At 51.5% G+C, this 15,555-nt stretch overlaps 2 protein-coding genes across 2 annotated transcripts; both read left to right on the top strand.

The window, feature by feature from the left end:
* The first annotated feature begins 147 nt into the window (after window positions 1-147).
* Window positions 148-8,926, top strand: CR1L (complement C3b/C4b receptor 1 like). The gene is made up of 14 exons (XM_057400692.1): window positions 148-273; window positions 1,319-1,459; window positions 1,931-2,122; window positions 2,628-2,727; window positions 3,080-3,165; window positions 3,556-3,768; window positions 4,220-4,402; window positions 4,914-5,102; window positions 5,522-5,719; window positions 6,332-6,514; window positions 6,796-6,984; window positions 7,299-7,478; window positions 7,606-7,775; window positions 8,053-8,926. The coding sequence occupies exons 2-14, from the start codon at window positions 1,372-1,374 to the stop codon at window positions 8,206-8,208; spliced, it is 2,127 nt and encodes a 708-aa protein (XP_057256675.1). The 5' UTR covers window positions 148-273; window positions 1,319-1,371; the 3' UTR covers window positions 8,209-8,926.
* A 503-nt stretch (window positions 8,927-9,429) lies between these two features.
* LOC130594665 (complement receptor type 2-like) lies at window positions 9,430-15,540 on the top strand. The gene is made up of 8 exons (XM_057400718.1): window positions 9,430-9,568; window positions 11,109-11,288; window positions 11,735-11,914; window positions 12,395-12,577; window positions 13,041-13,229; window positions 13,569-13,748; window positions 14,223-14,401; window positions 14,629-15,540. The coding sequence occupies exons 1-8, from the start codon at window positions 9,496-9,498 to the stop codon at window positions 14,788-14,790; spliced, it is 1,326 nt and encodes a 441-aa protein (XP_057256701.1). The 5' UTR covers window positions 9,430-9,495; the 3' UTR covers window positions 14,791-15,540.
* Window positions 15,541-15,555: the final 15 nt, after the last annotated feature.

Raw genomic sequence — 15,555 nt, forward strand, 5'->3', positions numbered from 1 at the left:
ATCTGCCCAGGCTGCTTTCAGTTTTCTACTGTTTTGCTTTGTGGGTTGAACAAACGACTTCCTTCTTGCTCAGAGGAGGGGTTAATGATTTATGGGTCAATGGCACAAGGCTGGTCTCTGCAGGACTCAAACTTTTCTGTGTGGAGCCTGTAGGCTTATCATAACTCCTCCTCTAGCCCTGCAGTGACAGGGGGACTGGACAAGGACAGTCATCCCTTTGCCTTGCAAGAGCTCAACACGCTGGGTCTCCATCTCCTGTCACCAAACCTCCAGGTAAGACAACTTCAAGGCACGCAGCTTTAAGCGATGTTGCTCTTGAACTGGACTGGAGCCTTCTCGTCAAAGTAGGGGGGCAGAAGGATCAGTAAATTAAATCGAATGAAACCAAGAGGGGTAACAAGAGGGGTTGAAGGGAAGCCAAAGGAATGAAACAGGCAAGAGTGGTGTTAAGTTTAGGGCAGAAAGCACCAGGAAAGACTTTGTTTCCAGGAGGGAAGGTAGGTGCTTGGGGCATACATGGTGTTGGGAGGGTTGAGGCTCATCCTGGGTAACAGAGAGGAGTCTTGCTGATCTCCAGGGGTACCAGGTTACTCCAAATAGCACTTAAACTCCATTCTGTAAAGCACTTTGTTCTCCTGAAGGACTTGTCTGTTGCATGGCTTTGCTCCAGTTAATGTTGTTTGCACAAAACCGATTTAGCTTCTTGCTTAGGTACTTCTCTCTGTGTAGTTTACTGTTAGGGGACTTACTGAGGACTCCAACAGGACTTCATCCCACTATGGCTTTGCTTCCAAGAGACGCATTACTAAAAATAAATGTTCTACCCCTAAGTTTCAGGGGCCGTTTCCCAGAAGGCATAGATAAACTCAAGATAAACTCATGGCCCGGCAGATACTCATTTGGCTGCTTGGCTGGGAAGAAGGCTGTGTTGGCCATGTAGTGGTTTTGAGTTGAACCTGACAAGCTACAAAGTGTTTATGTTCCAGTTCGAGTCTTTATCTTTCTTTTCCTTTGTTTTAAAAGTTTAATCACAAGCTGCTTTCTCAAAAATACAAATAAATAAGACAAGGGAATAAAGCCCATGGGAACGGCTTAAGAGTTACAGTCAGTTGTCCTGATTGCAGTCTGTTTTTATGTCTTTGGGTCAGATCTGCTGGACCCTGCTCCTCTAGGCTGGGTCTCAGTCCCGTTTGCCAGCAGAGGGTTACAATAGCTCCTGGCTCCCAGCTACAGCTGCTGGGAAATGGATGGAGAAATGAGAGCTGTCTGTGTAAGCTATGGTTACCCTGAGTGTAAGCAGGCCCCTGCTATTTTACAGGCCTAGAATAAAGAATGTGGTAACTTCTGTGGGATCTCCAGGCAGGAACAAAGATGCCAGCTTTGGAGCTGGGGAGGCAGAGGGATCGTGCCGCTGTCCTGGGCTTATTCCTCACCATCGCTCTTGTTGTGGCTGTTGATAGTAAGTGAATGACTCCAACAGGATAAACCAGCATCCCTCAAAGGAAAACCTTCTCCTGGGGTTCCTTCTCCTTTCCTTGTTGTCTTTGCACCTTGAGAACACTGTAAATCTTTTTGTGATCAGAATCCCCCTTCCTCTGCCTTTTTTGTCTTTCTGTGTAAAACAGACACGAAATTATTCCAGCTGAAAGAGGTGCAGTGATTTATACGACCTGGGGAGAGGAAAGGGTTTATCTGGGCTTTGTGACCAGCCATTGAAAGTGCTGGATGAGGTATGAGGAGCAAACAGAATGCTGTGCGGTGATGCTCCTCCCCGTCCATGCCAGCCTCGGCCATCCCCAGTCACACACTGTGCTGCTCCTCTTTGTTTCTAGCCACCCAAGTGTCCTCACCTGGGCTTTCCGAGTAAATCAGCCCTGAACTCTTGCTGCTTTTCCTCCCAGCATCTTTCTGATGGAGTTTCTCTTGGTAGGTGCCTGCGATGCTCCGCCACGATTCCCATCTGCAGAACTCAAAGAGCGGTACAAAGGCATTACCACGTTTGCCCACAATTCGGTGGTGCAATACGTCTGTCGTCCGGGTTACATGAGAGATGTTAATGTCAGAGACTTCCTTACCTGTGGAAGGGGCGATAAGTGGTATGGGCCAGAGGAGATCTGTATACGTGAGTATGTGTTGGGCTGACTTTCAGTTTTTTCTTCCTTGATGCCATCAGCTCATTTTGTTGGAGTAGCACCCAAACTGACCTCATGGGATGCTGGGAAGCGAGTGACCTGCAGTGAATCACCGGTTGTTCCACTGTACTGGCAATGATGGCAAGAGCTGAGCTCTGCTGTGATGCTGGCTCTGTTTGATCGCTCTGCTCAGGCACTTTGTAATAAGTGTTTCAGGCCTGCAGCAGGAGAATCCTTTAACTGTGAAGAAGCACTGTCACACTTGCCGAGGTCACTGCAAAGCCCCTCTTTAGCTGCAGAGGCTGGCTGCAGGTCGTGATGCAACTCTTTAGCAGCATCACGATTCATGGAGTGATTTGGGGTTGGAGGGCAAATCTGGAGGTTTCTGGTCCGTCCCCTTGCTCAGTACTGAAGGAGGCTTCTGCTTTCCTGCTGCATTTTCCTGATTCTTCCAAAAACTGGAGTAAGAACCAGCTCCATCCTGTTGTCCCCCAGCAAAGCGGTGCATCTACCCCGGAGAGCCAGCCAACGGCAGACTCGTCCTGTCAGAGAAGTTCAGTTTTGGTTCAGCAGTGAACTTCACCTGCAACACTGGGTAAGCCAGGAGCACCCCGGCCGCAGGTCCTCTTCTGCCACAGTGATTTTCCTGAAGTCTTTTCCCCCTGGATTAAAGCCTGTGCTATCAGAAGCCTTATGAGTGCAGGGAATTGCAGACTGTGTGAAGTATCTTTTAAGCTTTCCTTTGAAAGCTTTAAGACTGAGTTTTCTTCATCTCCTGCTTTGAGGCAGTTCTCCCTTAACTCAGATTCAGCTTCCTGGCCCTTTCTAAACCGTTCCTGATGAGTTGTAATTATGATAGGAAGCCAAACGAATAAGAGGGGGGTGTTATAGGAAACACATCAGAACCTGAGTTTGTCAAGTAATTCCCTCTCCCCTGTTTCACACAGGTACAGACTGGTTGGAAGTCCTCAGATTTGGTGTGTGGTTAAAAATGGGGTTGTTACGTGGGACAGAGATATTCCCATCTGTGAGGGTAAGTAGAGCTCCTGCACTGATCAACTGCACAGATGTAATTGGTGATGGATAAAGACGAGGTTGAGTTGCTCTGCTGAGGGTTTCAGCAGTTCCAAGCATGGTGGAGTCTGGAAATGGTTTTCCTTTGCATTTTTCTTCCTGTATCATCCTGTAGAACTATTTATTCATTGCCTGTGAGGGAGCTGCCCACAGGACTGGTATATCCCAAAACCACCCCGTGCCCTGGGCACAGCTCCAGGGGCTGGCAGGCAGCTCCTTGAGACTTGCCCTGAATTTCTGACCTTTTTGGTGCTTCACGTTTCAGCTTTTTCTTACCAGACCTTTGGCTCTCAACAAACGTTTTCTTTTCTTCTTCCCTCCCTCTACCATTCCCCTTTCCATTCCCCAGCAATCCCATGTTCACCCCCTCCAGAAATAGCTAACGGAGAGCACAGCGGAGCAGGCAAAGAGCTCTTTGAATACGGCGCATCCGTCACTTACACGTGCAACGCTGTCAAAAAGGGAGAGAAACCTTTCTCGCTGGTGGGAGATGCCTCTATTTTCTGTACAACCACAGATAACGTCAATGGCGTGTGGAGCAAGCCAGCCCCAAAGTGCAAAGGTGAGGGGACCGTGTGCTTGCAAACCCACTGGGGCACTGCAGCTGTCCATAGCCGCTTCCCACTGCCTCCTGCCCTGCCTGATAGAGCTGTTTTCTTCCTTGGAGCTGTCCCTCTGCTTTATGGAATCATCTCTTACAGTTAAGACCCTCCGAGTTTGGTAGCAGCAGCAGCAATGAGGGTGTCCCATTGCAGGGACCACGAGTGCTCACGGTCAGTGAGTCAGCAGGGATGTGGGAATGGGATTTTCATTAGCCTTTGAAGACCGCACAATGCATCTCAGCCACTGGCCTGTGTAAAACAATGCAGAAACCTGCTGTGCTACATCCACCTGCCTTCTCGTGGCCATTTTCAGCCGTTTTGGTGAACCCACCTTATGCTATGGGAATGTTTTTAACCCCTCCATGTCCCCTCTGGAGCATAACTGCTGTGTGGTGGCTTTCCCTGGTGCAGTGGTGAGCTGTAAGCAGCCGAGCGTGGAGAACGGGCGGCTGCTGAGCGGGTACCGGGCCGAGTACACGTATGGGGACACTGTTGTGTTCGACTGCAACTTCCGCTACACCCTGAACGGCAGCGACGCATCCACCTGCAGGGAGAGCGGGCTCTGGGACCCACCGCCGCCACGCTGTCTGCTCAGTAAGTGTGCTGGACCAAGCCCTGCTCCTGCTCCCCCACTGCCTTCCCGTCAGTGATGTCCTCCTCAGGTAGCGATAGGAGAAGGGGTAATGGTTTAAAACGTAAACAGGACCTTGAAGCTCCTCCAGCTCCAACCCCTGCCACAGGCAGGGACCCCTTCCACTGGAGCAGCTTGCTCCAACCCCTGTGTCCAACCTGGCCTTGAGCACTGCCAGGGATGGGGCAGCCACAGCTTCTCTGGGCACCCTGTGCCAGCGCCTCAGCACCCTCACAGGGAAGAACTTCTGCCTGAGAGCTCATCTCAGTCTCCCCTCGGGCAGGTTAAAGCCATTCCCCTTGGCCTGTCCCTACAGGCCCTTTTGCAAAGCCCCTTTCCAAAGGGATTAAGTGCATCTCAGAAGGAATAACGTGAGCCCAGCCCTTTACCCAAATTCTCTCGTGTGTTACGTACCATCATGGACCTCACTGATCTATTCCTGGCAACGTCCCTAAATTGCTATTTCATTCCTAGGTAGCTGTGGTGACCCTCCAGATGTGCACAATGCTGCTAAAGCAAAACTTGCTGGCAATCTGTTTCCTGTGGGCACTGTCATTACCTACGAGTGCTGGGAGGGCCACCAGTTCAGCCCTGGGGAAGACATATGGCACATTAGGTGTCTGCCAGATTTCACATGGACTGAAGTCCCCTATCCTTGTGAAAGTAAGTGGATGCTCCTTTGCTTTACTTACCCTTGTGATGTGTGTGATACTGAATGTATAAACTGTCTAAGCTCTGCTGTTGTGCAAAGCACAGGGTGAGGGAAGGAAGGAGGTGCTCTGGGTGTCCAGTGTGGTCTGTGCTGTGACTCTTGAACTCCTTTGATTTACTCCCCAGCTACAGGTTTCTTTGCTTTATTTACCAGCTATGCTTTCTAGTCCCTGGAACCTGTGGGAAAAGGTCATTGAGGTGTGCTCCATCCACTAGACTCCCTTGCAAACACCCCAGGATTGCCCAGGGATGCTTGGGGCAGATGTAGTGCTGTGATGTGCCTTTGTCTTACAAAAGGCTCATCCTTCTGAATGTGCTGTCAGCCAGATGGCTTTGCCACGGTTTCACACTTCATGTTTGGCATTGCTCAGGAATTCGTTGCCCAGATCCAGTCATCAGGAATGGAAAGCCCTTAAGTGTACAGGAAGGTCAAGAAGATTATGTGTATGGAGACATACTGGAAGTTACGTGCAACGATGGCTATGCTTTCAAAGGTCGTAGCCGTAACATTATGCTCTCGTGTACAAGCGATGGTACATGGAATCCAGCAGTACCAGAGTGCTTTCCAGGTAGGTAAAAGCTGGTGGAACATGTTGACTTGGCTAGTGCTTATTTCTGACTGCACAGGTCTGGATCACTCTGTACAGCTGTAGCTGTCTGCTGGTATTCACAGAGAAATCTACATGCAGCCTTAGGTGATGGTAGTGGATTTTGCTCCACTGCCAGGTATCCCCAGATCCAGTTCTGTGTTAACTAGGAAGAGGTAGGCAGCAAAAGATCCACATGGATCATTACATTGCCTGGGGTTTGCCATGGAGAAAGTATGGGGGTTTGGCAAGGTCTGGGGATTTGGGATGCAAAGGGCTGGGGTTTGGTAATGTTCAGATGCTTAGGAGGTTCCCAAGAAGCCCAGCTGGAAGGGGATGTGGTTTGTGCTCTGGACAGCAGCTGGGCTGGTTAGCTGACACGAGGCTCGAGAGCAGGGGATGTTCTCTCTGTGTTTTCCCCTCAGAAGAGAAAGCAGCAGCGTAACCAACTGCCACTGCTGAGACTCTTCACCTAGTGATGGCATACCTGAGCAGTATCAGCGAGCTGCTGGAAACATCCTGAGCCTGAGAGCTCAGGAAAACTTGCCAGGAGGAAAGAGGTTGATGGCATCCTTTATTTTCTGTTGTCTCTAGAACCTCGTTGCCCAAGGCCAGATACTGCCCACGCAAAAGAGGTTTATCAAGACAAAAAAGACTACACAGTTGGGACCCGGCTGAGGTTGGAGTGTGATAAAGGCTATGTGCTCAGGGGCCAGGACATGACCGAGTGCCAGGCTGATGCAACCTGGGCTCCCCCGTTACCCTTTTGTGATAAAGGTATGTGTAATGCAGTGCAGACAAGCAATCTTGTGCATCAGTACTGAGAAACAGCATCCGTAGGTGACCTGCCTGCTGCATCTCTTTCTGGGGAGCAATGATGAGGGGCTGAAAGCACTGAGGTGTCCTCTTGCTGTGGATGATGTGACCCAGGTGGATTTGCCACACTCCAAACACAAAGTTAACTCTTGCTCTGATTTCCCAGAAGCGATTTTGATTCTCACCTGAGTGTAATGGTTCTTTGTGTGTTCCTTTTCTTATCCATTCCCTTTATCCCACAGTCTGTGCCCCCCCTCCACAAATCTCCAATGGGCAGCACTCCGGCTTGGGAAAGGAGCAGTTTTCCTATGGCACTGAGGTGACGTACAGCTGTGCAGAGGGTCTGTCCCTCATCGGGGATGCCACCATCTACTGCACCTCTGATGATGGGGTGAACCTGGTGTGGAGCGGACCTGCCCCGGAGTGCAGGGGTGAGATGCTTCTCCTATATGGGATCACACTGAAGCCAGGACCTGCCCTGGTCCAGGAGCTCCAAACCGAGTGCACCTTAATGACTGTGCAGCTCCTCTGGCTCCTGTGCAAAGGTCTTGGCACCACAGTAACACCAGGGACTGGTGGGGTCCCCTTGGGGCTGCTGCAGGCACCTGAGGGTCAGTCCTGGTGTTTGAGTATGAAACTGATGCAGAGAGCACCAGGAACTGTGGCTCTGCCCCACCAGACCTGGGTCCCCGCTGTCCCTGGGGAAGGGCAGAGCCAAACCCACCGCTCTGCTCTCCTCCCGCAGTGGTCCGGTGCCCCAGGCCCGTGGTCGAGAGGGGCAGGATGACTCCAGAGAGATTCATGTTTCCCTATGGAGCAGTCGTGCGCTTCTCCTGCGATGAAGGCTTTGCTCTGCGTGGTGATGCCGAGAGCCGGTGCCTGGCTGACAGCACCTGGCACCCTCCTCTGCCCTCCTGCCAGCCCGGTGGGTACCAGCCCCATTTGCCCAGACCAGGGGTGCTGCTCCTCTGAATCACCAGCAGCAGCTGGGATTTGCCGGGTGTTTTCTCCTCCCACTACATCTCTTCTTTTGGCATGCATTTTCCTTTCAGTTCAGTGTTTTCAGCCCTTGAGACAGGAGGACCTTGTGATTTACACACTGAAGATGTGGTATAATGTGAATGAAACTCTGGTCTACTTCTGCAAGCGTGATGGCCGTCAAACCTCAAGTTCAGAAACTACCTGCTCGCCTAATGGCACTTGGGTACCACCACCCACCTGTGTAAGTGTCATCACAGACTGGTTTGTGTTGGAAGGGGCCTTAAAGCTCATCCAGTTCCAACCCCTGCCAGGGGCAGGGACACCTTCCATGGAGCAGGTTGCTCAAGCTCCCGCCCATCTGCCCAGGCTTTGTCTGTATTTTGCCCCATTTAGCATGGGGCAAGGAGTGGTCCAAGCTCACGAATGTGGCTGGTTTGGGGCTGGGGTGGGAGGGGGATGCTGAGCCCTGGCTCCCTGCAGCCATCTCACGCCTTGTCTTTCTTCCGGTTCTTTTAAAGAAAAAGCATGATACGTGTGAGAAGATCCTTCGAAACAGGGAAGCTTTCCAGTGTGGAGTTTCTCTGGCAGAACTGAAAACTCTGCTGGAAGTCCAGAAACTGTACCTGGAGATCCAGAAGCTTGAAAAGGAGCTAAGAACCACAGCGTATGGCTGACTGTCACCACTGCTATCATAAGAACTGTTCTCTTTGCATGAGGAACAGTCATTCTCACTGAGGGTTTCTTTACAACTTTGTAATTTGTGCTAATATTCAAGTAATCAGTCAAGGAACTTTGACCCTTTGGCCATACGGGGAGTCAGAAAGTTCCCATTTGTGGTTCATTCTGTTAGAGATTACTCTGTTAGGTTTCTGCATCACTTTATGCATTTTAGTTATGTTTGCTATACTGACGAGGGCTCAGTTAGAAAGGAGCTGAAGGAAAAGTAAATCCCTGTGGGAGCCAAGCCGATGCTGTAGGGACATGGACATGGTCAGAGCCACCAACTCGCACTCACCTCACAACCCCCTCCAACCCAGTCGAGCCTGTTGCTCCTCCATTCATATATGCTGCATTCATTATTGTGGACAAGCACTTACCTGCCTGATGAGCGATGACTTTCAGAGCAGGCCCAATGGAGGATGCCTCGAATCCAAGCAAAAATGCCAGGCTTCCTTCCCAAGCGGGACAGATGGATCCGAGGCCACAGCGGTGCCGCTCGCTGCATCTTTGTGTGTGCTCCAAGAGCAGCTGGGGGAAAGCAAAGCATAGAGAAAGTTACGGCTGAATCTTTTCTGCAGCCTCCGGTAAAGGGGAAGCGCTCTGTAAGCAGGCATCTTGTGATCCAAGCAGTGCTCCTTCCACGAGATCATAATAAAACTGCAATCGCAATGACAGCTGTGTCTGGCTTTTAATAATTGTCTTACTTGTAGGAAAAGAAAGAGGTGCTTCAATAATCACTGCTTGGCTAGGCATAGAGAGGGCTGCCTTCCCCACCCCTGCCTACCACCAGGATGAAGAGGCAAAGTGAACGTGTAGCATTGCCCTTAGAGCACCAGAAGGAAGCCAGAATGCTGCAACGCTGTTCTATCTGTAAAATAGCTTTATTCCCATTGTCCCTACCTTGGAAGACTCATGGAATGGTTTGTGTTGGAAGGGACCTGAAGGCTCATCCAGCTCCAGCCGCTGGCACAGGCAGGGACACCTTCCACTAGAGCAGCTTGCTCCAAGCCCCATCCAGCCTGGCCTTGAGCACACCAGGGATGGGGGAGAGCAGCAGCAGCCGCATCCTCTCTGGTGGCACATCCTTGCTGGTGAGCTCAGGGAGGGCCGCCCTCCCCTGGGGCAGGTCAGGAGGGCTGAGGGGTGGCAGCGTCAGCTCCTCTGGCCTGTCCCCAACTTCCCACAGCCACTTCCCCTTCCCCAGTGCGCTGCAGCAGCTATCGGCTGGGAAGGGTCTCACCATGCCGCTCTCCTGCTGGCTGGGGCATCTCCTGGCAGTGGTGGTGCTTGTGCTGCAGCCGGCTGGGAGTCTCGGTGAGTGTTCCTCCTCTTGTTTGCTTTGCTTCTGGGGCTCAGCTTTGCCTACGGATCAGCTATGCCGTGAGTGGGCTGGTAAAACTCAGCAGGAGCCCTTCCCCTGGCTGAAGTTGCTGCTACGCTCTGCCTGTACCTGATGCTCTTGTAGGGATGATCTGAGGTCACTGGTTGCTGCTAATTGCCCTTTTCTCCTCTTTAGCTGCTCCTCTTGACCCACCACTGCAAATTCCCAATGCTCTTCAAAAGCCTTAAACTGGGCTACGAATCTTCCAGGGACTGGTGTTTGGGTACGGCTGGCTTGGAGGCCACGAGCTTGTCCCTGGGGCAGTGCAGGGCCAGGTCTCTCTGCTGCAGAGCCTCTTCTGGAGTTCAGACCTTGTGTCGCAGGGAGCGTATCACCCTTTGCCTTGAGCATCCATGCAGTAGATGAGAAGTAGTTCCCAGGGGCGGAGATGCCCTTCCAGCCTGGAGCTCAAGGCAAAGGTGGTGGTAAGATGGGGAGAGTCAGTTAGACAGGTAATGCTTAGTTTTTCATGACAAAGGTTGTATTTGGCAATCTGAGTGGCAGCAGGTTGATACCCAGGTTGATGCTTATGCCCTGGGGCAACCAACAGCCGCACAGAAGGTAGCTGGTGAATTGTCACCCTACCCACAGGAGACGTGGGTGTTTGCTGACTAATGTCTCTAGGAAGAGGAATAACCCTGTTTCTGTCTCAAACTTGACAGTTCCTTTAAAAATAAGCCATTTGAGACACTTGCCAGGATGCACAGCCCACCCCAGTGCCTCCCTGCAGAGCCCCCTCCTGCCAGCACCACCTTTGCACCCTATTTATTGTAAGATAATACCATCTGTTTCTACTTCATGATGCTTCTCAGTCCATTTTCCAAACCCCAGCATTGCCAAGGGTGTGCTGATACCTAAGCTGGGGCCTGGGGAAGGCACTTATGAGTAGAGACATGCTCTTTCTGTGGGTATTGGTACCAAAGGCAGCATCAGCAGTCCTGCCACGGACCGGTGCAGATGTGATGCTGGAAGTGGCTGCCAGGGCTCTGAAGTCACCCACCCCAGCATGCAGGTGAGTTGTAGCTGTTAGAGCAAGTGCTGTCAGGAATAGCATTTGATGGTGTACAATGATAAAAACACAGGTTTAAAGTCCTGTGGGTGATGGCTCCTTAAGCACACTTGGGAACCACTAATATCGGCCTCAGTCACTGCATTTGTTAAACTGATTTGTCTTCTCTTACTTACCAGATGAAGGTGCACTGACAGTTGGTCGCTGCAGCTGTATTTAGTAAGAACACCCTGATGAGCTCTTAGGCAAAAGCTCTTCCCTGTGAGGGTGCTGAGGCGCTGGCACAGGGTGTCCAGAGAAGCTGTGGCTGCCCCATCCCTGGCAGTGCTCAAGGCCAGGTTGGACACAGGGGCTTGGAGCAAGCTGCTCCAGTGGAAGGGGTCCCTGCCCGTGGCAGGGGTTGGAACTGGATGAGCTTTAAGCTTCCTTCAACCCAAACTGTGCTGTGACTCTGTGATCCCCAGAGGCTCAGTGCCCCGTCCCAGATATCACCCATGGACAGCTGGGACCTGCACGGAACTTCACCTCGGGCAGCACAGCCACGCTCACGTGCGACCCCGGCTACGTGCCCCTGGGAGCCACCAGCACGGTGCGGTGCCTGGCCAGCGGCAGATGGTACCCACGGGTGCCCAGCTGCATCCCAGGTACGCACAGATCCCTTTGCTCCTTACCTTGTGTCCCACGGGCCATCACCTGCTTGTCCTTCACTGAAAGCGTGTGCAGGAGCGGGGCTGCACGGTGGTACCACAGCGAGCTGCGCTGCCTCACCTTTGGTGGCAGGGGTCCTCTCTGCTCTTCCATCGCCCCTGGGTGACACGGCAGGGCTGTTCTGCCTGCCGCAGGGCCACCCGATGAGATACATAGAATAAAGACCTTCATCAGAGTCGCATCCTTTGGTGAATTTGTCATCATTATATTTTGCTTTTTGGTTCAGCCACTCTACCCCACAGCGATGCTCATGGCTGCTGCTGTCCCTTGGCTTCTTTCTGTGGTTCCACCAGTGCCCAAGGGATAGACTGGGATCCCCCAGGCAGGGCTCAGCCTCACCCCCAGCTTTGAGGGTCAATGTTGTCCCTTACTCCGGCACCAGGTCACTGTTCCTACCCTCCTGTCATTGACCACACGGAGCGAAACCTTCAGCGCGAGTTTCCAGTCGGGACAATCGTGACCTACTCCTGCAGACCCGGCTATACTTTGCTCCCTGGAGTATCTCCAGTAACCACTTGTCTTCAAAATCTCACATGGACCACGATCCCAAGGCTTTGCCAGGGTAAGTACACCATTGCCTTTGCATCAATGTAATGATGCGGTCACAACATCATTTCCAAAACACCCACTAGTGCTGCCGTGCCATAAGGGCTTTATTGAGCAGATCTTTGGCTCTCACTGCTGATCAGCTTGCTGTTCAATGGGTAGCATGGCTGGGAAGAAATAGCTGCAACTCCCACTGATTATTTAGCTGTTCAAACAGTGATGCAGCTCTTAATGTCTCATCCCTTCAGCACAATTTATAGCTAATTACAGGGCTTGGATCATTCTGCCTTCCAAGAGGAATGGCTGTTATCACATAATTGCCATCCCTGAGCATGCCGGGCCCGGTTAGAGACGTCTGTCAGCATTAACAGGCTGCCTGGCAAGTTCTTTAGGTCTGCAGGCCACTGCTATGGGAAAACACCTCCCTGTGAATGTCTCCTGCTCTTCCCTCCTGACCCCATCCATGGAAACTCTTTCTGATGCTGGTGTTCCTCAGAGGTGCAGTGTCCCAGCCCGGATATCCAACACGGGAGGGAAATCAGTCCTAGGAAAGATGAATACACCTTTGGGCAGCAGGTGGAACTTCAGTGCGAGCATGGCTACGTGCTGAGGGGCAGCCAGAGGATCCAGTGCTGGTCTGATGGGACTTGGAGACCCCCTGTGCCATATTGTGACAAAGGTGAGCGCCAACAGCGGGTGTCAGCAACTGCATCTCTGCAAGGGTAGGGGCAGCAGTGAAGAAATCATCTGAGTATTGATTCTTGGAGAAGGGGTCCACGTCACATCATTAAATAGCTTTAGAATTAAGTATGTTGAGAATGGGACTTGCAGCCACTTCTCAGAGGGGGCTCAAGAGGTTTATGATACCCACGGTTCCCTGACCCTGTTTAGGAGCAGAATCGTTCCTCATGGAGAAGAGGAGGGGTAAGGGAAGGTTGCCTGAAGGCTGGCACACGAGCTGTGCTGGGTTGGGGTGGCTAGCTGGGCCACTCTGGGAACACTGGTGGAGCCAGTGCTGACGAGAAGCGAGGAAGACTTTAAGGAGAGCAACCCTATGTATAAACATCGAGAACTGGCTTCTCCTGTTATTTCCCTGCTAAATGAAGGAAATCCTCATCTTCCCTTTCCCTGTTCTCCCACAGCCTGTGGTCCTCCTCCAAAACTCACCAATGGGCAGCACTCCAGCTTGAAAACGGAGCTGTTCCTCTACGGCTCAGAAGTGAAGTACAGATGTGTGGAGGGTATGTCCCTCATTGGGGACGACTCCATCTACTGCACCTCTGATGATGGGGTGAGCTTGGCATGGAGCAAACCTGCCCCGGAGTGCAGGGGTGAGTTGTTTTTTCTTGTATGGGACCAAACTGAAGCCAGGACCTGGGGGCAATATTAGCACTCAATGGGATTAAAAGCGAGCAGGGCTGCTGGGAGATCCTGCTTCCTTTGTAGGCTTATTCACAGGCTTGACAGTTCTGGACTGGCGATGATCCATGTGGAAACAGGAGACACTGGTTGTCCTACCTTGATGGCCATCAGATGGTCAGGAATTGGGGCTCTGAGTATAAAACTGATGCAGAGAGCACCAGGAACTGGCTCTGCCCCACCAGACCTGGGTCCCCACTGTCCCTGGGGAAGGGCTGAGCCAAACCCACCGCTCTGCTCTCCTCCCGCAGTGGTCCGGTGCCCCAGGCCCGTGGTCGAGAGGGGCAGGATGACTCCAGAGAGATTCACGTTTCCCTATGGAGCAGTCGTGCGCTTCTCCTGCGACAAAGGCTTCGTGCTGCGTGGTGATGCCGAGAGCCGGTGCCTGGCTGACAGCACCTGGCACCCTCCTCTGCCCTCCTGCCAGCCCGGTGGGTACCAGCAGCGTGCAGAGGGCTTGGGGTGCAGCATCATGTGCCTGTGTCTGTCCTCAGGGTTTCCCTAGTGCCTTCCCCTCTGCAGAAGAAACAAACTTCCCAAGGCTGGTGCTTACCAGGCTGGTTTCTTCTGGATGCTCAGGTACAAAGGAGGCTCTAAGGCAGGTCAGGAGCCACCATCGTTGTTGGCTTTCTCTTCAGTGCGCATTTGTACTGAGAGATGTCTGCAGCCTCTTGCATGGGGATGGCCAAATTGAGACAGAAAACAACCAATGTGTCCTGACCATCTGCCCCCTCTCTTGAAGAGCCTGGGGAAGGAACTTGGCTTTAACATCTGGTTTCCATGGCTCCACAGATTCAGGTCCACTTGGTCTGCCTCAGGCATCACAAGCTTTGTGGGGTCTTTTTCTCTCTACATAACAACGAGCCTCTTGCTGAGCTGCCTTCTGCTGTGGGTTTTCCTTTCAGTTCTGTGTCCACAACCACACGTGGCCAATGGAAGGCTGAATAGCACTTTGGATGGTAAAATGTGGTACCAAACAAATGAGACTGTTACATTTGAATGCTTCCAGGGATACCACCTTTCAGACATGTCTTCGACAGCCACATGCTTGCCTGATGGCAACTGGACACCATTGCCCAAGTGTGTAAGTACCATGGTCTGGATGGTTACTGCTTGATATCTAGTATGGAAAAGAACTGCTTGAGCTTCTTAAAAGCTTTGGCTTGATGGTACCAGTGAGGAATGGGGTCTGTGTTGAGGCAAGTGGGACAGTCAGCCTTGAGCTGAGGAGCGGCTGGCTCCCATCTGCTGCAGTGCAGTTTTACATCCTTTTTTCCTGGGTTTTGTTTGTTCTGCTTTACTTTCTGACAGAAGAAGGATGGTGATGCTGATGTATGCGAAGAGGTTCGTTACATTAAAGCAGCCTTCGAATGCGGTGTGCCTACAGCAGAAGTGAAAATTCTGCTGGAAATACAAAAGCTGTTGCTGGAGGTTAAAAAACTAAATGTGGAACTAGAAAACCTGAACAACTGAGTCCAAAAACGCACTGTAAAGGTCCCCTTTCATTTGATGAACACGCAGTTTATTTAGCCACGGTATCTATAAGGAGATTATCAGCAGCTTTATGGTTTGTGCTTGCATGCCTATAGCCAGACAAGTAATAAGCAGTGCATGGGAGGCTGCTTTTGCTGTGCTAGATGCTGGAGCCCAGAGGGGTTTTTGCTCTTTTCCTTAAACCTGACAAGTCTGTTTTGCCAGGTAACAAGTGCGCTGTGTCACATCTTCTATCAGGAAGTGTAGTAAGAAAGTAAACGGAGCTCTGAGTCACTGCTAAGCCAAGAGGAGGGGGACTGAAGTCCACAGGAGTAAACTTCCAGCTGAGATGAGTGGTTCTCTTTGAAGGTGTTTGTGCACATACGCCTCACCCTCTGCCTGCGCTGCGCTCAGCCTCTCACAGCACAGCACACTCCTGCTATCTAGAAACAGCAATGCAGTGAGTGTTGAACTACGTAATTTCCTGTTAATCTAGCTCATGATTTCTATACATCTAGTTAAGGGTGACTACACAGAAGTGCTTCTGTAAAGGCTTCTGCTTGCTAATCCCTGGATTTAAGAGCAAGAGGTTTCTGATCCAGCACTGGGCTCAGATACCTCTGTTGGCGTCGTGTTCAACATCCTTATTTCTGGCAAGCAAATGCTGAGAATAGATATTGTAACTTGATGTGCAGAGAATCAGAACCCAAAGCTTGTTCGCATTACTCAATAAATGATGATTTACACTTTGTGTGGCCCTGGGAT

The sequence above is a fragment of the Pezoporus wallicus genome, unplaced genomic scaffold (genome assembly GCF_028554395.1).
Source record: "Pezoporus wallicus isolate ANWC-B61680 ecotype Strahan unplaced genomic scaffold, APGP_CSIRO_Pwel_v1 scaffold_7736, whole genome shotgun sequence".
Classification (NCBI taxonomy): Eukaryota; Metazoa; Chordata; class Aves; order Psittaciformes; family Psittacidae; genus Pezoporus; species Pezoporus wallicus.